Raw genomic sequence first — 22,771 nt, 5'->3', positions numbered from 1 at the left:
ATTATACTCTCCACATTGCTAGTAACTCTGTTTTTCATGAAAGAACTAAACATGTGGAGTTTTATTGCCATAAGGGGATAGAGGCTATAGAACTTAGCACGCTGAAAACAACTTATGTGCGTACGATCATCAACTAGTTGACGTTTTGACTAAGGCATCGTACCAAGCTCTATTTCAGGATAACATGAGTGAGATGGGTGTTATCAATATTTACACACATCTTTATTCCATTAAAACCATTATCTTACATAAACGTAATCTTAAACGAAAACCAGAAACGCGAAGAGATAGTGTTTGAATTCATGAATAACTTAAAAATAAACCATAAACTCGAAAGATGACACCACCAAACTCCTACTCCTTGACTTCCCCGTTCGTATCTACAAAAGAGAGGGGTGAGTATTGAGATTACTCAGTGAGGGTAAGTTCTAGGAACCTGTGAACTCATAACAGGACAATCATACATTCATCACAGTCACAAGCTAATATGGACTATCATGCCACAAACAACCTATACCTTTAGGACCTATTTCACACCCCGGGGGAGCCATCACGAACCCCCTTCGTTGCATTTCCTATGGGCGCCCAAACTGGGCTACGATCCGTAGCTCCTATGTGACTACCCGGTCACGGCCTCTTTGACTCAGTAAGGCACTGTCCGTTCTCCAGTCCCATAGTTACTTATGCCTAGACTCGACATGACTCAATCCTGCCGGTGCCACATTCCACATTTCTCCATGTCCTCATATGACCACACTCGTTCTTAGTGTCACATACACACACATCAATCATTCTCTGTTACCCATTCACATGGTCTCTTTCTTGGTGTCACATACACACACCTCAATCATTCTCTGTACCCATTCACATGGTCTCATTCATTCACATGCCACATGCATCTCACAAACCGGTTTATCATTTATCAACCTAATAGCTCTATATGTTTTAATCACATCACTACAAGTCAACAAATAGATCTAACAGTTTAATCAAGCAAATAAACATATACAAATAGATCCTAACTACACCTAGACTTTATTTAACAAGGGACTGCCCTTGAACGCTTGCAGGACATGAGAAGAGTTAACGGTCGGGTCATCACCTTAGCTTGACTTGACGGTACAGATCTGGATCTAGAAAGGAAGAAGAGGCGGTCAGAAACTCAGATCTGTCATACTCAATGACGGAAAAACGGATTTTTCATACATGAACAACTCATATAAGTTCTACCTCTACCCAGACTTTTGAGGTAGTTCAACGCATACATAAACTATCAAATTTGGATTCAACATACCTGAACTTTCTCTTTTTTAAAAAAATCAACTTTGACCCTAATTCTGTGAGTTAACTGTTAAGTGTTGACGTTTTCGATACGGGACATTGTGAATTTTTTTTTCTAAAATAGATCCAGTCACAAAAAGACGTCCTTTTGAGTGAAATTTCATTTAACTCTTCTTCTTCCTTTTTACTTCGTCAAACAGAGAGCAATAGGAGAAATTAGGGTTTCAAATTTATTTAGAAGATTTAACCTTAATAACTTTGAACGGGTAGAAATCTCAGTTGTTACTGAGAAGAAAATGAGGTAAGTGATTCCACTGCTCTTCTTCTTCTTTTATGGGCTTTTAGATTCTGTGATTTTTTCATATGTTTGTCTTTGTCTCGTGTGTTTATCATTTTAATTGTTCTTCTTCATTCCTTGTTTTGCTAGAGTTGTAAATGTTCTTTTTTCTTCCTTGTTTCAGCTCTACTGGTGTAATATTCAATTGTCACTACAAGGGGAAGTGGAAAAATTCAAGTCCCGACCTTGCTTACGACGGAGGCAATGTACAGATTATTGATTGTGATCCACGTGAGATCTTTACCCACGTGGTGAATGTATTGGGCGTGTCACTATATAACCATAGGATATGGGTATAAGATGTCGTATGAGAGTCTTGAAGAGCTAAAGATCATATTTAATGGTGACCAAAATTTTCAGAGGATGTGTGAAGCAGCTGTACGGACGAAAATGGTTGATGTATTTCTCGAGGAAGATGATGTTAATGATGATGATTCTCATGCTAATGAGACTGTGGGAGATGCTTTTCATGCGACAGTTGGTGGTAACAGAGATGAGATGTGTGAGGAGGAAGCCCGTATTGAGGAAAATATAGCAGGATTTGTTGATGAGGAAGAACAATGCAATGATGAGGATACACCACCCAACTCGGATTGTGATGAAGAGGATGGAGCAAATGGTCGGAAACATTATGATAAATACATAAAATTCAGTGGAGAGAGCAGGCTGGAGCAGACGTTTGATACCATCACCGAGTTCAAAGAAGCCATTGTTGATTATGTGCTTAAAACAGGGCGAAATGTCAAGTTCACTAGATGGGGATCCGAAAAATCCGAAGTGAGGTGTACAATTGGTGAAGGTTGTCCTTTTAGGATATATTGTTCGTATGAGAAACCAATAAAATTGTTCATGGTTAAGTTCTGCAATGATGAGCATTCTTGTAACAAGGACGGGTTTAGCAAAGTGGTGAAGGACGGTGTAATTGCAAAATTGTTCTTGAATGACTTTAGAAGAAATCCTGATTTGATGCCACAAGCAATGCAACAAACTCTTGAGGACTGATATGACTTGGTTGTGACACATAACCAGTGTAGAAAAGCAAAGGGGAAGGCTTTAAAGATGATTCAAGATGAAGATGATGAGCAATTTGCAAGGTTCAGAGACTACAAAACAGAGCTTTTGAGGTAAGTAGAACAGTTTTTTGCACTTTTATAAAATAAAATTGAACTCTTTCTATTACATGTTTTAGAACTAATCCAGAGTCGACTATTGAGCTTGGGACAGTGCCTGGAGTTGAAGGAGTTGATTTATTCGATAATTTCTATGTCTGTTTTAAAGCACTCCGTGATACATGGCGTGCCTGCTGCCGTCCTATTATTGGGATTGATGGTTGTTTTTTAAAGAACAATGTCAAAGGTCAACTCTTGGCAGCCGTTGGAAGAGATGCAAACAATCAGCTCTATCCAGTTGCTTGGGCAGTTGTACAAGTGGAAAACACAGACAATTGGGTATGGTTTATTGCAAAACTCAAAGCTGACCTTGGTATTGGTGATGGAGAAGGATTCACGCTAATATCGGATAGGCAAAAAGGTTTGCTTATCGCTGTGGATCAAGAGCTTCCTAAGATAGAACATCGTATATGTGCTCGCCACATATATGGCAACCTTACAAGAGTGCATCCGGGCAGGGCAATAATGAAGAAGATCTTTTGGAAAATTGCAAAGGCATACACGGTTGCTGAGTATGATGAAGGAATTGAAGAAATGAGGCAGTATGACCTTGGTGTTTATGAAACATTAATGGAAAAAAATCCTCAGGCTTGCAGCCGTGCTTACTTCACGGGTACAGCATGTTGTGAAGATGTTCACAACAATTTCTCGGAGACATATAACAACACAATCAACACAGCAAGAGAGATGCCTTTAGTGGAGATGCTTGAGACAATAAGGCGTCTAGCTATGATACGAATTGATTTACGGAAGGAGAAAATGAAGAAACACAAGGGGAAATACAGTAAGAAAGTGGCAAAAACCATTGCTGAAGAGTCAAAACACAAAAAGAATTGTCGAGCAGTTGCTGGAGCTAATGGGCAGTTTGATGTGCGTGAGAATAATGTTGGCCATAGTGTTCATATGACAAGAAGGACATGTACATGTCGGAAGTGGGATATGACCGGCATTCCATGTCGCCATGCTCTACGAGTGATCATGCATATGTAAGTGGAAATCTGATGATTATGTTTCAGATTGGTACCTGACCTCTAAATGGCGTGCCACATATGAGAACTCTATCTCTCCTGTTACCGGCATGCGATTTTGGAGAAAAACCGATGAAACTCGGACACAACCACCAACGAGGCCAGAATCTAAAGGTCGTAAGAAGAAGCAAAAGAGGATTAAAGGAAAAAATGAGTCTCCAAAAAAGAAACGAAAGGTTCAATGCGGTGAAGAATCTCCTAAGAAACTTAAAGCTAGCAGGGAAGGAAGGACAATGACGTGTGGACATTGTGGGATAACAGGTCATAATGCTTTTAAATGTCCAAATAGTGGTGCCTCAGTTTATAGGAAGCCAAAAAAAACATGTTATCACAAGGAGAAGGACCAAACCAAAAATCACAGGTACCCCTTTGACTCGTTTTGTTATATATCATTGCATAGTGATTGTTGTTTATAGTTTTCTCTACTGTCAGGTATAAGCTTTGATGGAGTTAAGCTTTGATGGAGTTAAAAGCTTTGGTGGTGGATCTGTTTTTTTTTTTTTTTGCTTTAAGTTTTTAGGATCTGTTGGTGCAGGTTTTGTTGGTTCGGTTCTTAGGATGTGCTGTGATACTTTTGTTGTTTCTTTTGGATTCGTACTTGATGATGGTTAAAGTAATCTTTTTTTCTAAACTATGTTTCATCTTGTTAAGACATGATCAATTTACTCCCAATTGATCTCTGTTTAGCAAAGTGTAAAAGAAAGAAGAAGAGTAAATAAAATTTCATCGCAAGCTACGTCGTATTGAGAAACGTTAACACTTAACAGTTGACTCACAGAATTAGCACTACAAGAAAACGTAACTTTAACGAGGAAGTTTAACGAGGAAAAATAATCCTCGTAAATAAATGTTGATTTTGCGAGGAAAGTACGTTGAGAAAGAAAAGCATCGTTATTTCGTCGTAAGTTAACGACAAAAAATATTCGTCGTAAAGACGATGTAAATTGACGTGGCTTTTACGAGGAAATAGTTTTTCCTCGTAAAAGCCACGTAAATTTCGCGAGTGCTTTACGACGAAATATTTTACGTGTACTTAACGAGGAAATTTTGAATCCACCAACTTGGTAGGTGGCTCACGTTTTTTTTTTGGCCATACAATTAATTTTCGTCGTAATTTCATAGTAAAATTACAACTACCAGATTCGAAATTTTCTATAAATATGGATGTTGGAACATCATTTTAAACACACCAACAACAAAAAACGTGAAAGAAAAAAAAATGGCTGGCTCTGGGACTATTTACGAGTTGCGGAATTGGATGTATATGCATAGAGATGCTAACGGGAGAGTGACGAAAGAATACCTTGCGGGGCTGGAGACATTTATGCACCAAGCAGATTCAACACCGCTCGCCCAAGAAAGTGGTAAGATGTTCTGTCCTTGTCGGAAATGCAACAATTCGAAATTGGCAAACCGTGAAAATGTTTGGAAGCATTTAATAAATAGAGGTTTCACGCCAAATTACTATATCTGGTTTCAACATGGGGAAGGTTATAATTATGATCAGAATGAAGCTAGTAGTAGTAATAGCAATTTTCAGGAAGAACCGGTTAATCATCATTTGCATAATGAACATAGTTACCATCAGGAGGAGATGGTAGATTATGATAGGGTTCATGATATGGTAGCTGATGCATTCGTAGCTCATGATGAAGATGAAGAACCTAATATAGATGCAAAAAAGTTTTACGGAATGTTAAACGCGGCGAATCAACCACTTTACAGTGGTTGTAGAGAAGGTCTCTCTAAATTGTCGTTGGCTGCTAGAATGATGAATATTAAAACTGATCACAATCTACCTGAAAGTTGCATGAACGAATGGGCGGACTTGTTTAAAGAGTATTTGCCGGAAGACAATGTGTCTGCTGATTCTTATTATGAGATTCAGAAATTAGTTTATAGTCTTGGGTTGCCTTCGGAGATGATAGATGTCTGCATCGACAACTGCATGATCTATTGGGGAGATGATGAGAAGCTAGAAGTATGTCGATTCTGCAAGAAGCCACGATTCAAGCCGCAAGGACGGGGACGTAATAGGGTACCGTACCAAAGGATGTGGTACCTACCAATTACAGACAGATTGAAAAGATTGTATCAATCAGAGCAGACTGCTGCAAAGATGAGATGGCATGCCGAGCATACTCAGACGGATGGTGAGATGACTCATCCATCAGATGCAAGAGCCTGGAAACATTTCAACAAAGTACATCCGGATTTTGCTAGCAATAGCCGGAATGTGTATCTCGGATTATGCACAGATGGATTTAGTCCGTTCGGAATGTCAGGGAGACAATATTCATTGTGGCCAGTCTTTCTTACGCCATACAACCTGCCACCGGAGATGTGCATGCAACGGGAGTTGCTATTCTTGACGATATTGATACCTGGTCCGAACCATCCAAAAAGGTCCCTGGATGTTTTCCTACAACCACTGATAAAAGAGTTGAAGGATTTGTGGTCAACAGGGGTGAGGACGTATGACTGTTCAACGAAGACGAATTTTACGATGCGAGCTATGCTTTTGTGGACCATAAGTGACTTTCCTGCATATGGGATGTTGTCTGGATGGACTACACATGGGAGATTAGCTTGTCCATATTGTAATGGAACGACAGATGCGTTTCAACTGAAGAATGGTAGGAAGACAAGTTGGTTTGATTGTCATCGTCGATTTCTTCCCATTGGCCATCCTTACCGAAGAAACAAGAATTTGTTTAGGCACAAAAGGGTTGTGAGAGACACTTCTCCACCATATCTAACTGGAGAACAAATTGAAGCACAAATCGACTACTACGGAGCTAACGAAACAGTTCGTTGGGGTGGTAATTGGCATGTCCCTCGTAATATGCCTGATTCTTACGGTGTTCATCACAACTGGCACAAGAAGAGTATATTTTGGGAGTTGCCATATTGGAAGGATCTTCTTCTGCGCCACAACCTCGATGTGATGCATATAGAGAAGAATTTCTTTGAGAACATCATGAATACAATATTGAATGTCCCAGGGAAGACAAAAGACAACATAAAATCGAGGTTGGACTTGCCGGATATTTGCTCAAGAAGCGAGTTACATATTAAAAGCAATGGACAAGTTCCCGTTCCGATATTCAGACTGTCTTCAGAAAAAAAGTCGGTGTTGTTCAACTGGGTGGCATCAGAAGTGAAGTTCCCCGATGGGTATGTTTCAAATCTCTCTAGATGTGTTGAAAAGGGTCAAAAGTTCTCTGGGATGAAGAGTCATGATTGTCATGTCTTTATGCAACGACTACTGCCCTTTGCATTTGCGGAGCTACTTCCAACAAACGTACATGAAGCACTTGCAGGTTCGTAGTGTTTTATATCACAATAATTTTATAACGGTCTAGTTTGCAAAATAATATACGACTAACAATGTGTTTAATTGTTTTTGGAATATAAAAGGCATTGGAGCATTTTTCAGGGATCTGAGCACACGCACTCTTAAAGAAGAAGTTGTAGAACAGCTTCAGGAGAACATTCCCATCTTATTGTGCAACTTGGAGAAGATATTTCCTCCTGGATTTTTTGACGTCATGGAGCATCTAGCTGTCCACCTCCCATATGAAGCATTGCTTCGTGGACCTGTACATTACGGATGGATGTATCAGTATGAGCGAGCCATGAAATATTTGAAGGGAAAAGCAAAGAACCTCGCCAAAGTTGAAGGTTCTATAATTGCTGGAAGTTTGACGGAAGAAGTTTCTCACTTCACATCGTACTACTTTGCGTCAAAAGTACGTACCCGTAGAAGAGCTCCAAGAAGATATGATGATGGTGGAGTTGCGCCAACATATGCAGTTGCTGGTGTTCCAGACATCTTTAGCCAGATTGGACGACTCGGTGGGAAGTCTAAAGAGGTTTGGTGGTCGAGTGAACAAGACGCTCATAGTGCACACACCTATATTCTACTCAATTGCGAGGATCCATTGATGCGTTATTTTGAAAGGTAACATATATGGACACTTCAAAACACATATAATTAATTATATAATTGCAAGAGATTCATTCCTATGAAATGTGATTAATTTTACAGCCTATTTGTTTCTCAAGTCGAAGAAACATTTCCTGGTATATCCACAAGTGACGTAGACAAAAGGAAAGATCAGCACTTCATTAAGTGGTTGCGGAATCAGGTATTATAACTCAAACTATTTTTTCATACATGATTTGTATTTTAATGTTCTCTTTATTTTTGCAGGTTGATTATGACGACGATGCAGATTATCCTAAGTGGTTACACGAAGTAATTCAATCTCCACTTGTAAAGGTCACCACATCACAGATGTATTTCACACGAGGCTACACTTTTCACACATATGAGTATGGTAGACAGCGGGCGACCAGTAACTATGGAATATGTGTGAAAGGGGAAACAGATTTCTACGGGATCTTGACGGAGATTATTGAAGTCGAATTTCCAGGGATACTGAAGCTGAAATGCGTCATCTTCAAATGTGAATGGTTCGACCCCGTCGTCAACAGAGGTGTTCGGTCTAACAAATTTGGTGTAGTTGATGTCAACGGTGGACGTCGGTACAACAAATTCGAGCCTTTCATCTTAGCTTCACAAGCAGACCAAGTTAGCTTCCTTCCATACCCTCGGATGAGAGATTCGGGTATAAATTGGTTAGCAGTGATCAAAGTTACACCTCGAGGACGAATCATCAGTGGAGAAGAACCACCATTGCAAGAAGAACAGATAAATGAAGTCGAGGAACCTGAACAAGAAGTTGATGACATCCTTCTCATTGATCCGCATAATCACGAATACGAAGATCTTACCGATGATGCCACAGACGAAGCTGTAGAAGACGAGTTTAATGAAAATGATGATATTTCTAGTGATGACGAGAATGTCGATGTATCCGATTGATGTATTTGATTTTGTGTAGTTTGTTTTATGAATAAGGTAATGTGAGAGTTTGTTTTATGAATAAGGTAATGTGGGAGTTTGTTTTATGAATAAGAAATTGTGGGAGTTTGTTTTATAAATAAGTAAATGTGGGAATTGTGGTTTGGAATGGAAATAAAGATGGGGTTTGGAATATATGAAGTAGAAGATAAGGAATATGGGGTTTTGGGGTTTGGGGTTTCGGATTTTAGGGATTTAAACGTACTGCTCGTTAATTCCTCGTAATTTGACGTCGAATGTACGACGTAATCCTCGTTTATTCCACGTAGGACAGAATCGTCGTAAAGACCTCGTAAGGTAAATTGACGTAAATACCATGTAAAGTAAATGACGAAGGAGGCACTCTTTAATTCCACGTAGGACAGAATCGTCGTAAAGACCTCGTAAGGTAAATTGACGTAAATACCACGTAAAGTAAATGACGAAGGAGGCACTCTTTAATTCCACGTAGGATGATTTCGTCGTAAACACCTCGTAAGGCCACGAGGACTTTACGACGAAATTAAAAAAGCGGGGCACGCTAATTCCACGTAAGCCAAAATCGTCGTAAAAGAGTCGTAAACTAACGACGATATTACGACGAAAATATTAAAAATACTAAAAAAAAGAAGAGAAGAAAGATGCTTGAATCACATTTGGCGAGACTTACGTAAGTCTCGACCACATGAGTTCCAAATATCTTCTTCTCTTCTTTTTTTTCCAAATTTTCTAAATTGGTGAAAAGCGGGACTTGCTACTTCCTCATAGTATAAAAACTAGAAAAAAAGAAAAAAAGAAAGATACTGGAATTATATGTGGCGAGACTTAAGTCTCACCCACATAAATTCTAATATCTTCTTTTCTTCTTTTTTTTTCAAATATTTCTAATTTGAAAAGTATTTTGGTGAGGAGTGTGATTTGAGATAGGGTGTGTTTTGTGAGTTTGTGTGTGTGGTTTGAGAAGGAAAGTTGTGGGTATTTATAGAAAATAAAGGCTCGCTAATTCCTCGTAACTGGTTAACTCGTTAATTCCACGTAACCCTTTTCGTCGTAAAAACGTCGTTAACGAAAACGCGGGCCTTTGTATTTCGTCGCTATTTCGTCGTAACTGAAAACGCGGGCCTCTGTAATTCCTCGTAAGTTTACGAGGAAATTACGAGGACAAGTAATCTTATATATATCCCGAGCGAGCTCGCTCCGTCTTTCCTCTCCACTTCCTCTCCACTTCCTCCCTAATTCGTAGCAATGGTAAGTCTCTCTAATTCCTCTCTAGTTTGATTAGTTTAGGATAGATTAGGTGGTTAGTATAGGGAATTTAGATAGGTTTACGGATCTTATGTTATTTAGTGTTGATTAGGTGGATAATGTTGGGAAGTATATGTTCACGAAAATTTAAAAAATTAAATTTTTTTCTCAGGTTCGAAAAGGTAGACTTACTGCCCATTACAGAGAGATGTTCGGTGAGCCGGGTAGTCGTTTAGACCCGTCGTCTTCTTCAGCTCCCGGTTCTTCGGGTCAGGAGACTGTCCCCGAGACTCAGTACACTCAGAGAGTCATTGGATCTCCTTCTTCTAGTGCACCATCGGTTCTTCACGTGCCTCCCCAGATGCCTCCTCCTCCTGTGCCTCCTACGATGCCGGCACCTCCGATGCCCGCGGCGAGATTCATCCCGATTTGATGGTGCCTCCGAGTGCTCCTTACTCGCAGTACACCGTAGAGGACATTCTCCGTCTGCCAGGCAGAGAAGGTTTACCAGTCATCGACCCCGACCGACCGGACGGAACTTTATGGTATGTTTCATTATTTTTTTATTCTTTTTAAATTCTTTTATAACTTTAAAAAATAATTTATATTTTAAATTTGTATTTTTCAGGTGGGGGATTGACGGATGTCTTGCATCGGACGTAACCGACACGATAAAAGGTTACTTCTCCATGGCACATCCGAACTGGAAAACGACGCCCACTACGTCAGAAAGACGTGGTTCAAAATTTACGCTGTAAGTTCTATTAATTAAATATATATCTTTAAATTTTTTTTTTATTTATATATATATTTTTTTCTGAAAAACTAATTATAAATTATTTTTTCCAACAGCAAAAATATAATTGGGCCTTGGGGATCACTGAGAGGGTGAGGAAGAAGTTTGAAGCGAAGGCGAAAGTTCGCTTGTTGGACACGGTCTCCAACTGGAAGGGTGACTGGATCGTGAAGGGGTATGAGCGTGGCAAACCCGCTGAGCTCACCACGGATGTCTGGGATGGCCTCATCCGATATTGGCGTCTTCCTGATTCCATTAGAATCGCCCAGTCTTGCTCTAACTCCCGTAACACAGTCGATGAGCACGGGAACGGGCCGATGCTTCACACTACGGGCCAAAAACCCCACGCCGGTGTCCGTTTGGAAATGGTAATTAAAAATTTAATTATATTAAATTTTTAGTATATTTTTATATATATTCTAATTAACAACTTTCTTAAATGTTTTTTTAGGCCAAAGAGACGGGAGAATTCCCGTCTCTTATGCAACTTTACGAGAGGACCCACAAGAACAAGGCGGGCCGATTTATAGATGGCAAGTCCGAGCAAATCTACAACGATTTGGCTGCTCGGGTTGAAGAACGCCAGACCCAGCTGACCCAACAGTCCACCGATGGATTACCCGTCACCTTATCCACACCTGAAGTGGATAAGCTTTACGAGGAGGTAAATTTTCTAAAATTTTAATTTTTTTAAATATTCATTTAATTTAACTTTAAATTTTTACTAACAAAATTTATTTTTTGTTTTTAAGGTTGTCCCTAAAAAAAGGGACGGACGTTGGGGATTGGTTCCGTCAACGATGTTCCGAGAGCGACATCGTCTTATGTTCAGCGACGGGATGATGAAGTCTCTCAGCTGCGTAGGGAGTCCGAAGAGCTGCGTAGAGAGTCTACTCAGCTGCGTAGAGAGTCTACTCAGCTGCGATCTCGTATGGGTGGACTCGAGGGCTTCTTGGACGTTGTAGCGGCCACAAATCCGGAATGGGCGACTTTGTTGAGGACCATGCGACAACAAAATCCTATCCCAGGCCAGTCACCGACCGACGACTCACATGCCGAGGCGGATGTTCAGGCGAGGAGTGATGAATTCTACGAGGCGATTAATTAACGACCACCCTTAGTTCTTTTTAATTTCGGTTCTTGTATTATGAATTCAAAACTTATTTATATATAAAATATTTTGGTTTTGATTTTTTTAGAATTTTAATTTTATTAATAATTTAAATAATTTAAATTATATTTATAATTATAATTTTTTATATTTCTATAAAATAATGAAACGAAGTAAATTCGTAGCTAATTTTGCGGCTTCTTTACGTGGAAGCTTAACGTGGTTTTTACGAGGAAACATTTACAAGGAAATAACGTGGAAATCTATCAAGGTTTTTACGTTTTCTTTACGTGGAAAGCTGTCAAGGTATTTACGTTAATTTTACGAGTATTTATTTACGTGGGTTTTACGAGGAAAGTTTTTCGTGGTATTTACGAGGAAACTTAGCGACGTCCTTACGTGGAATCTTTACGTGGTCTTTACGACGAAATATCCTCCTTCGCTTTTACGACGAAATTATTTCCTCGCTAACTTACGACGAATTAGCGAGGATATATGCGTTACGACAAACGTATAACGACGAAACGGGTTTCCTCGCTAATTCGTCGTAACACTGCTTTTACGACGAAGTAACGAGGAAAACTGCCCTCGTAAAACTTGTGTTTTCTTGTAGTGTAGGGTCAAAGTTGATTTTTTTTAAAAAGAGAAAGTTCAGGTATGTTAAATCGAAATTTGATAGTTTATGTATGAGTTGAACTACTTCACAAGTCTGTGTAGAAATAGAACTTATACGAGTTGTTCATGTATGAAAAAGCCGTTTTTTCCACTCAATGACAAGAAAGATGGAATAAGAAGATATGAACCTTACCTTAGGGCTGAGATCTGATCTGGTTACATGCAGCTGATGAGAAAACGACGAGTAGGGTTACGAGATCGGCGGCTTAGAGCACCCCCATTGAGGGTTCATGGGGGGAGTTCACACAAAAACCAAGAAAAAAAAATAATAAAATAATTCAATCTCATGAACCCTCTCTCTCTTAAAGTTCTCTTGGTTGAACCCCTCTCTCCTAAAGTTCATCACTGTAGCGCGGGCCCCACGTATCGTGGCGGCCCGCGATTGGTCTAACTTTTTTTTTTTTTTTTTTTTTTTTTTAAAAACCAAAAAGAAAAAGAAACAAATTTTAATAATAAAAAACTAAAAAGATGAACCCCAAGAGGGGGTTCATTGATGTGGATGCTCTTAGGGCGTCAGAGGTAGCTAGTCAGCAATGGTGAGGCGACAACGGGGCTTCGCTCGTGCAGGGCTTCGCTTGTTGTGTCTCTTGTGATTCTAATTTAAGGAGACTCTTTCTTTTATAGAAAATGATAGGGGAACTAACAAAATTTTTCTCTTTTTGCACCTAAAACAAGTGGATTTCTTTTTGGATCGGGCTCAAGATCTCACGGTGATTTTATTTGGTTTACATGATTAGTCAATTGTGTATAGGAACTATATCTTTTACCAAAATCATTTGATCGATTATGGAATAAAAGACCATTTTACATTCTTTACTTCTATGCTCATGATCTCTAAGACACATCCCTAGCTAAATGTTTCAGATAGAGCTGAGAGCATAGAAATCGAGTCTGACTATTAATCATAAGTTGAACGGTGACGAGTGACGATACAACATACACTCACTCATTTGTATTTCCTCCACGTGCTTAATAAACACAAGGAGAGCAAAAAAAGGCCGGCAACAAGACAATAAATGTCGGAAAATCAAAATCGTGAAACCCCAATTATTGCAAAGGTTTCTTAAAATGACGAAAGAAGACAAGGAAGAAGCCAAATAACAGAGGGCAATAAAGTCATTATACAACCCTCAGTGGACGGTGGAAACAAGAGCACCAATCGTTTCACAACTACTCTCGCAAATTGCAATAACACTCTTATATTTCTCTATATAAAGAGCACAGCTTTGGTTATGAGACGCAAGTGAGCTTCAGCAACTAGTATCACTTACTGCTTATTCATTCCTAAAAAGCTTTAAAAATGGCTGCAAACTACAACGAAAAGCTTCTTCTCAACTATGTTCCCGTCTACGTTATGCTTCCGGTAACTCATCATCGATCACAACTTGGTTTTACATTGTTTCACTAATGTTTCTATAGTTCAGTTCAAGTAAGGTCATATGTAATTAGCTTCTTAAAACGTAGCAAAAATTTTTTATACATGTTAAAATATAACTCATATCTTATATTTTATATAAATCTTGGCGTCTAAAGCTGAGAGTTCTTGAATTTTAATATATGGTTAATCCCGGTTCAGTTACTACCACTTGTCACACTGTTAATGTAATATTCCTTCTGCTTTATCTTACAGTTAATAAATGTTTTTTAAGTTTTTCCCCTGTTTTCATTTTGTTAGTATTAGAAGACTAAAATAATGTTGAATGCAGTTGGGAGTGGTGAATGTCGAAAACGTGTTCGCGGACCCCGAAACGCTTGAAACGCACCTCAAGCGTCTCAAAGAAGAAGCTGGAATCGACGGCGTTATGGTCGATGTTTGGTGGGGAATCATAGAGTCCAAAGGCCCTAAACAATATGACTGGACCGCTTACAAAACGCTGTTCCAGCTAATCGCCCGTTTAGGACTCAAAATCCAAGCAATCATGTCGTTTCACCAATGCGGTGGAAACGTTGGCGACGTCGTCACGATCCCCATCCCGAAATGGGTTCGTGAGGTTGGTGAGAGCGATCCAGATATCTACTACACTAACCGTAGAGGAACAAGAGATATCGAGTATCTCTCACTCGGTGTCGACAATCTTCCTCTCTTCGCTGGAAGAACCCCTGTTCAGGTACGTAGAATCCTAGCGTTTGCGTTCTTGAGAAAACCCCGATCAGCGTTTTATTGAATATATTTACATTTTCATCATTCAGATGTATAGTGACTACATGAGTAGCTTCAAAGAAAACATGTTGGAGCTGCTAGAAGCTGGAGCCATTGTTGACATCGAGGTCGGACTTGGTCCTGCCGGTGAACTCCGTTACCCTGCTTACCCACAAAGCCAAGGATGGGTGTTTCCAGGCATTGGAGAATTTCAGGTTAATTTTGCATATAACATACATGTTTGTTATTAGTACGATTTATCAATTGAAACGCTGCGTTTTGGTGGTTCCAGTGTTATGACAAGTACTTGAAGAGCGAGTTCAAGGAAGCAGCGGCCAAAGCAGGTCATCCGGAGTGGGATCTGCCGGACAACGCCGGAGAATACAATGACAAGGCGGAGGAAACTGGATTTTTCAAGACTAATGGAACCTATGTCTCGGAGGAGGGGAAGTTTTTCTTGACATGGTACTCGAACAAGCTTATCTTTCATGGAGATCAGATCATAGGAGAAGCCAACAAGATCTTCGCTGGACTTAAAGTTAACTTGGCTGCCAAGGTATTATTATTACTACTATAAACAAATGACATATACATGGATCATGTTGATAAACTAAAACAAAACAAATTCAAATTGCATCAAACGGAACTGACAAAAAGCTATATCAGTATTAACAGAAAACCAGCTCAATCACTAATGGTTTCATTTGGCTTTCAATGTTAATAACAAAAAAAAATCAACACTTTTTAAGCATTTTTCAAGTTTACTTGTCTAGCAAGGTAACTAGTTTATGAATCTAAATTGATTACGTGAACGAGATAGGTTTCTGGAATTCACTGGTTGTACAACCACCACAGCCACGCGGCGGAGCTTACTGCGGGATATTATAACCTTTACGAGAGAGATGGTTATCGCCCGATCGCTCGGATGCTCTCAAAACACTACGGCACTCTCAACTTCACTTGCCTTGAGATGAAAGATACCGACAATACTGCTGAAGCCCTAAGTGCTCCACAAGAACTTGTTCAAATGGTACACCAAGAGAATAGATTTCAAGATTTGTGCGTTCATATTCAACGGTCTGTATCTTGATTTATTTTGGTAAATCATTTATTCAGGTATTGAGCAAAGCATGGAAAGAAGGCATAGAAGTTGCTGGTGAGAATGCATTAGAGACCTATGGAACCAAAGGTTACAATCAGATTCTACTTAATGCGAGGCCTAACGGGGTTAACCATAACGGTAAGCCGAAGCTGAGAATGTACGGCTTTACTTACCTACGGTTGTCCGATACTGTCTTTCAAGAAAACAACTTTGAACTGTTCAAGAAGTTTGTGAGGAAAATGCACGCTGACCAAGTAAGTATATTTAAGACTTTAAAGTTATACACATGAAATTGGTCTTTTTCTCTTAGGTTATAAAACATAATGTCTTTAAAATGGGAACAATATAAGGATTACTGTGGAGATGCGGAGAAGTACGGGCATGAGATTGTACCGTTGAAGACACCTAACTCGCACCTGACGGTGGAGGATATCGCGGACGCGGCTCAGCCAAGTGGGGCATTCAAGTGGGATACTGAAACCGACATGAAGGTTGATGGCTGATCATCTAATCGTCAAACAAAATAAGAGAAGGAAGTGGCAATAAAAGGTTTTTGCAACGTCTACTGCAAAAATTATGGTGGCTACAAACTTTTTATATTCGTCGTACGTTTTCGGTTACGGGAATAAATAAACCGTTTTGGTTTGTATTGTGTGGAGTGAAGAGTGCTTGATCTGATTGAATAAAGTTTGTGTTTTTTTGTTAAAGGGTTTGTTTGTGTAGTTATGCTTGAATAAAGTTATATGTAATCTTGTGTAATTATCGTTTGATGAAGTATTTAATAAATTAAACTAATAAGCATTATGCTGAAGATCTCTTTAGGTTGTATTAAATCTATCTATCTATCTATACTATTATTTGAGAAGTGAATTTGCTTACTTGTCATATTCTCTATGATTTTAGTTAATTTGATTACTTGTCATCTTTTTCATGATTTTAGGATATGTCATATACAACTCAACTTTTTATTATCCTTATTACATCTTATCCTTATCCATAACTTTTACTTTTGATGTTATTGTCTTACATAAGTATGTGTGCATATGATAAATATGTGTTTGTACGTATAAGACAAAATATATAAATAATTAAACAGAATTTTTCTATTAAAAAATAAAATAGTTGTATAAAAATTTAAATGAAATAAAATAATTTATTTCCTTCTAAAAGTCTAAATAAAATAAAAACGTAAAAGTAATCTTATTTTTCTTATAATTAACTAACTTTACTTTTTAATAATTTTTTGTTAAAAAAATATAAAACTAAAATTTGGTTCAAATATTTCACCTTATATGAGTGTGATATGTGTCAATTAAAACATTAGATTGTGATATGTGTCAATATTTCTTCTTTTCATAAAATCTTAAATAAAAGAGATTTCTAAAAGAAATTTCTCTTCTAATTTTAACCAATTAAGAATTTTTCCTACTTTTTTTAATTGTGACTATAGATAATAGTAAAAAGTTATTTAATAGTATTTTTACTTCAAAAATTTAATGATAAACATGATAGTAACAATTATTCAATTTACAAGAAAAATTGTAAAAAAAATTAACGATATTAAAAAACGAATTTTGAAAATTGCAACTTTTAAAAATAGTTAATATTAACTAGAAATAGTTATTTGATAAAAAAATTATTTTTTTAAATCCCAGACAAAATATAATAGTAAAAGATTATGTAATATTAATTTCCTTTTTAAAATCCTACAAAACTGTAAAAGAATATTTGATAGTTTTTTTCCTTTTTTATAAAAAAAAAACTAAACAAAAGAAATTTGTATAATATTTTTAAGTCCTAACCAAAAAAAAATTGTAAAACTTTATTTGATATTATTTTTAAGAGAGTGTTTGATGATGAACATGATACTAAAAATTATTTAATTGACAAAAGAAGCCTAAAATTTGTGTTGATACGAATTGTAAAAATAGCAATTTTAAAAATAATATTAATAACTAAATATAATTATTTGGTAGCAATATATTTTTCAGTGAAATTCTAACGAGAAAATAATTGTAATAGGTTATATGATAGAAGTTTATCTTTTCTAAAATCTTAAACAAAATTATAAAAGAGTATATAATATTTTTATTTTAATTGTAAATAAAAAGGAGATTTATAAAATATAATGTTTTCATTTTTAAAAAAAAATCCTAGCAAAATAAAATTTCAAAAACTTGTTTAATAAAATATTAAATTAGTACATAAGAACATGTATAGTGTTATCATTGATTCGATTGGTGTATTTAACTTTCATTTCTTTTTACTTTTCATTAATTATTTCAGATTGTGTTCAGTTTTAATGTTTATGTATAGCATTATCTCTAATCCTTAATATAAAGTTTGTAACAACTCGCACCATAATTGTAAAATACAAATATTAACTTGAACTTATGTGTGAAAACGTTTTAATTATAAAATAAATCTCAAAACAACATATGCAAAAAAATCATAATACTATAATAAAATGAATTATTATTGTATGGTTTTTATTAAATTAAAACATCAAACAAAAATCCGTTTCAACGCAACGGGCTCCTATCTTGTTGTATATAAATTGTGGTTTTATATTTTCTCACGACATGTTTAATTGGTCCAAATTTAAAACATGACACTTTAAATTTCAAATAGGATTCTAACTAGCTAGAATCACCGTAGTCTATTGGTTAAGGTTTAAAGGCTTCTACATTCAGGTCTGGGGTTCAAATCCCAGACTATGCAATTTATTGCAGATTACAGGAAATCCAGGTTTCAAGTCCCGGAGAGAGCGGTTTATTAAACAATTATGCAGACTACAGAGGAAAGGCTTGCAAGGGATCTTCAACATGGTGCAAATAAATCTGGCCAGGCGTAGATCTTCATAGGACGGCTCAGGTGATGCATTTAGGCGTAGGTCTTCATAAGACAGGTAGTATTGTCGGTTGTCGAATCGTCTATGTAATATTTCCTATATCATAATTGTAAGATCATTAATAAATCAGCGTTAAAAAAAAAAACTAGCTAGAATCATAACTTAATTTCAAACAAAACCAAATTAAACCAAACCAAACCAACTAAAACCGAATCAAACCAAAGATAAACCAAACCAAACTAATTTGGGTTGACTTTGGTTAAAGTTTTTTAGACCCAAATAAACCAAACTAAACTGAATCTGAAATTAAACCAAAATGCTCACCCTTAGTTTCTTATGCTGGTTATAGTAATCGAGTTTTGGCCTATTATAATGAATTTTAAGAGTGCAAAAATTCATACACACTGATTATTATAAAAATAAAATCTACTTGGGTATTTGCTTTTCATTTTTGTTTCTAAAGTTTGGATTTTTTCTTCTTTTCTCCTGATTCCGCAACATCCATTGTTTTTCGACCAACCAAATCATAGCATTCTGATTAGACAGTAGTTGTTTAGTTTTATACATTACTGTAGACATAGATCAGTAGTAGTACTGGTCGACGTAGGTACGACCAACGGGTCACGGTCATATGTCCCAGGCTAAATTAGATTTTCTTTAAAAATCCAGTTCAAATTTGAAGTAAAAAAAAAGATATTTATTTCAAATTCTATGAAAACGCTTCCTATTATTTCAAAGTTATGATAATATTTTGGTTAAAAGTTCTTCTTGATCTATCAGTACTCTTAACCAAAATTTGTAAACATAATAATAGAGAGTTTAAATCACTAAACTTATAAATACAAATTAATATAGATACACTGATAGTTGAATTTTGTATATATTAGATTTTGTAAATCAAATTTAAAATAACATTATTTCGACGTACAATCACCTTACACTTACATAAAAGTTGCTTTTTGATTTAGAGAAGTAATAAATTTTAGATCCTTTGTAGGTACTGTTTCAGCAACTGAAAAACAGGAAAAAGAACCTAGATCTTGATATCTCAAATACTTGTACTTGTACTGTATCAAATGAAACACAAGAGATCAACCCAAGAGAGGACTCTTTCTTTGTGGAGCGGGACACTTGAAGTCACGAGGTGGAGTCTTACCACAGTCGACAAGAAGCTCAAGAGCAATGGGAATAATGAGGTCAATGTTGAGAAGCTTGGCTCTAATTGTGGTGCAGAGACAAACCGCTGCGTCAAGACCCACTAAACCGCCAAGAACCGGACAACAAGTAGCCTTTGCGTAGCTTTTACCTAGTCCGATGTGAATCAAACCGCCTAGCACGTCCACACACGCGCCTAGCTTAAGCGCATCGATTGAGCAAGTCTCCGGTTCAGGGGTTGGCGCTGGAGGTGTAGGAGGACATGGGGTTGGTGGTGGTGACGGTGGCGGTGGTGGCGGGCATGGCGTCTCTGGGGTTGGCACTGGTGGTGGCTTGACGTACGGTGGTGGAGGGGATGGGGTTGGAGTTGGCTGTGGCGGTGGCTTGACAGTGGGAGGTTTTGGAGTGTACGGTGGAAAAGAATGTGGAGGGGATGGAGTGTGCGGAGGCTTGACGGTTGGCGGTCTCGGAGTGTGTGGAGGTGGTTTAACGGTGGGTGGTTTAGGCGGTTTAACGGGATGTTTAGGCGGTTTAACGGGGTGTGGAGATGGCTTTGGAGGGTCACCACAGTCACAAGCGTAAGAGACGACGAGGAAACCAAGGAGAAGTATCACAAAGGAAAGGTTTTGTTTGTGAAGAAGCCCCATCTTGAGTTTTATGGTTTGGTTTAGTGCGGAAGTGATGAAGTACGTTAAAGCTATTGAGTGTCTTCCTCTTTATATAGACCAAAGGAATCTTTAAGATATTTTTATCCTTTTATGCTCATTATCATCATCCGTGAATCCGTGATGATATGAACATGCCAAATTGCGATTTATATAAGATTACCAATGTTGGACTGTATTTACTGTAATATAATTAGTACAATATTAATGACGACACTTTAGTAGTGACAAGTATATGGGGTGGGAGGTGTCACGAAAAGTAAGTAAAAAGGTCACGTCAAACTTTCCGGAATTTCGGTATGTGCACAACTTTATTTGTCTTTGACAATAGTTCTTAACTTCTTGTTATATCGGATACTAGAAATTAATGAAAAACGATAGTAAACGAAAAAATAATGACACAAATCACTTATATATTATTTGAGAAGCATTACAACTTCTTTTTGTAACCACATGTCAGAGAAATATGATGGTCCATCTAATTATATAATAAACTTTTTTATTAAACTAACAATAAATTCAGCATTAATGTACTTTATTATTTTCTTAAATAAAATTTACGGAATTGCCTAATGTGGTTAAATTATATATGGCAATTAATGATTTGAATAATACATATTTGATAAAAATTAGTGTATCTTCTATTATATTTGTTTAATTTTAAACTATTAAATAAATTAAACAACCACAATTACTATATAATAAAAAATTAGATTTTTCTGTATATGTTATATTTTAAATTTCACTAACGACTATAAATTACTAAAACTGTTAAAAGTCTCACATTCAAATTTTATGATCCTTGGTTTAAATTTTTTGTTATGACAAAATACAAATGATTACAAAATCATATAAACAAAAAGTCTAATTTAATTAATTATTAAGATTAATATATATATATATATATATCATTTTAAATTAAACTATAAACCATATAAAATACAATATTTAAGTTTCAAAATTTACTTTGAACAATTTTTTTGATAAAATTTTTGAACGAACATCGACAACTTATTTTTTTTAAATGATAAATTACTAAAACTATTAAGGGCTATTAATCCTAGAATGAAAATTTTGTTATCACTAATTTTTTTTTTATAAAAGATACAAATGATCAAAACGATTATATGAGTAGAAATCATCATTTAATAGACATTAATATTTAAAATATACTCAAATATACTATGTATGTTAGCATCATTTAAATTTAATTACATATCCTATTAAATATTAAAAAAATATTTTTGGATTAATAAAATTGATTTATATATTCGCACCAATTTAATTATATATTTAATAGTTACTGATTTTTAATTATTCAATATATATTTATTATTTCGTAATATGTAAAAATATTTAATACATAAAATAATTTTATATATAATGTTTATCCTGCACAAGGCGAATCTTAACTTAGTATTTAGTATAGTTCAATTCTTTCAATCAGAAAGGTTGGAAATGTTCGTTGTCTTACTGGATACTATATCCATGAGTAGCAGCTATACGATGGGTCCTAAACAAAAGCTACAAGTTCTTTATTTCTTTTAGGGCAACATTATCGGTAGAAAGGCTTTTTGGGATTCTTAAGTTTTCTTTTTCTTTTTCTGATTTTTTTTTTTTTTTCTTTTTATCAGCACTTTTTCTTTTTCTGATTAAAATAAAAAAAAGAAGAAGATAAATTAGTTGCGGGCCGCCAACGTTAATAGAGCTCGCAAACAATGTAACAAATGCAGTGCGCGCAAAAGGTATGTTAATCAAGGACATTTGGGCACAATTTTTGGGAAAATGTGGTGGGGTCCACACGTAAGAACTTTCCCCCACCATTGATAATGTTGCCCTTACAGTCTAAGAATTTAGATATATCATTAATGATGATCTCTAAAATAGTCTTTCAACAAAAAAATAATTCAAAAAAAAAGTTGGAGAGAAATTGTAGAAAGTGTCACCATCATCTCTCTGCAGAGAAACGTTGCAATGTTTTGTAGAGACTACATCTACACATGTCCATTTATATTGGTCCAATTATAATTACAAAATAAAAACTAATTATGTCACTTAATACTATTAAAATATTAATAAAAATTAGTCTAGAAATAGTGTTGGAAACTAAGCGTTGTTGGTGCTCTTAGAGCATCATTATCCATAAGAGACATTTAAGAGTTTTTAATCATTTTTTAATATCTTTTAGTTGGAAAAGTGAAATTAAGAAACTTGGTTAAGAGACGGGCAAATTTGTGTAGTCCATTGCAAGTCTCTTATTTAACAAGACTTTTTCAAAAAATTAAACATTATTTTATTAATTTAAAA

General features: G+C 36.4%; 2 protein-coding genes across 2 annotated transcripts; one reads left to right on the top strand and one right to left on the bottom strand.

Moving 5' to 3' along the window:
• Nucleotides 1–13,723: 13,723 nt before the first annotated feature.
• LOC125577304 (beta-amylase 5) lies at nucleotides 13,724–16,597 on the top strand. The gene is made up of 7 exons (XM_048738634.1): nucleotides 13,724–13,914; nucleotides 14,258–14,659; nucleotides 14,742–14,906; nucleotides 14,984–15,247; nucleotides 15,512–15,721; nucleotides 15,808–16,047; nucleotides 16,144–16,597. The coding sequence occupies exons 1-7, from the start codon at nucleotides 13,852–13,854 to the stop codon at nucleotides 16,294–16,296; spliced, it is 1,497 nt and encodes a 498-aa protein (XP_048594591.1). The 5' UTR covers nucleotides 13,724–13,851; the 3' UTR covers nucleotides 16,297–16,597.
• Nucleotides 16,598–19,508: 2,911 nt separating this feature from the next.
• LOC106359579 (36.4 kDa proline-rich protein) lies at nucleotides 19,509–20,581 on the bottom strand. The gene has a single exon (XM_013799253.3). It carries the CDS (start codon nucleotides 20,444–20,446, stop codon nucleotides 19,736–19,738), a length of 711 nt encoding a protein of 236 aa, XP_013654707.1. The 5' UTR covers nucleotides 20,447–20,581; the 3' UTR covers nucleotides 19,509–19,735.
• Between the last annotated feature and the right edge of the window lie 2,190 nt (nucleotides 20,582–22,771).

This window comes from Brassica napus, chromosome A8 (genome assembly GCF_020379485.1).
Source record: "Brassica napus cultivar Da-Ae chromosome A8, Da-Ae, whole genome shotgun sequence".
In the NCBI taxonomy this organism is placed as follows: Eukaryota; Viridiplantae; Streptophyta; class Magnoliopsida; order Brassicales; family Brassicaceae; genus Brassica; species Brassica napus.
This window is presented reverse-complemented; position numbering and strand designations above follow the sequence as displayed.

Coding starts and splice junctions, on each gene's coding strand:
- LOC125577304 (XM_048738634.1), top strand. CDS start 13,852: ATGGCTGCAAACTACAACGAAAAGCTTCTTCTCAACTATGTTCCCGTC. Junction 15,722..15,807: donor CACAAGAACTTGTTCAAATG/GTACACCAAGAG, acceptor TCATTTATTCAG/GTATTGAGCAAAGCATGGAA. Junction 16,048..16,143: donor GGAAAATGCACGCTGACCAA/GTAAGTATATTT, acceptor GAACAATATAAG/GATTACTGTGGAGATGCGGA.
- LOC106359579 (XM_013799253.3), bottom strand. CDS start 20,446: ATGGGGCTTCTTCACAAACAAAACCTTTCCTTTGTGATACTTCTCCTT.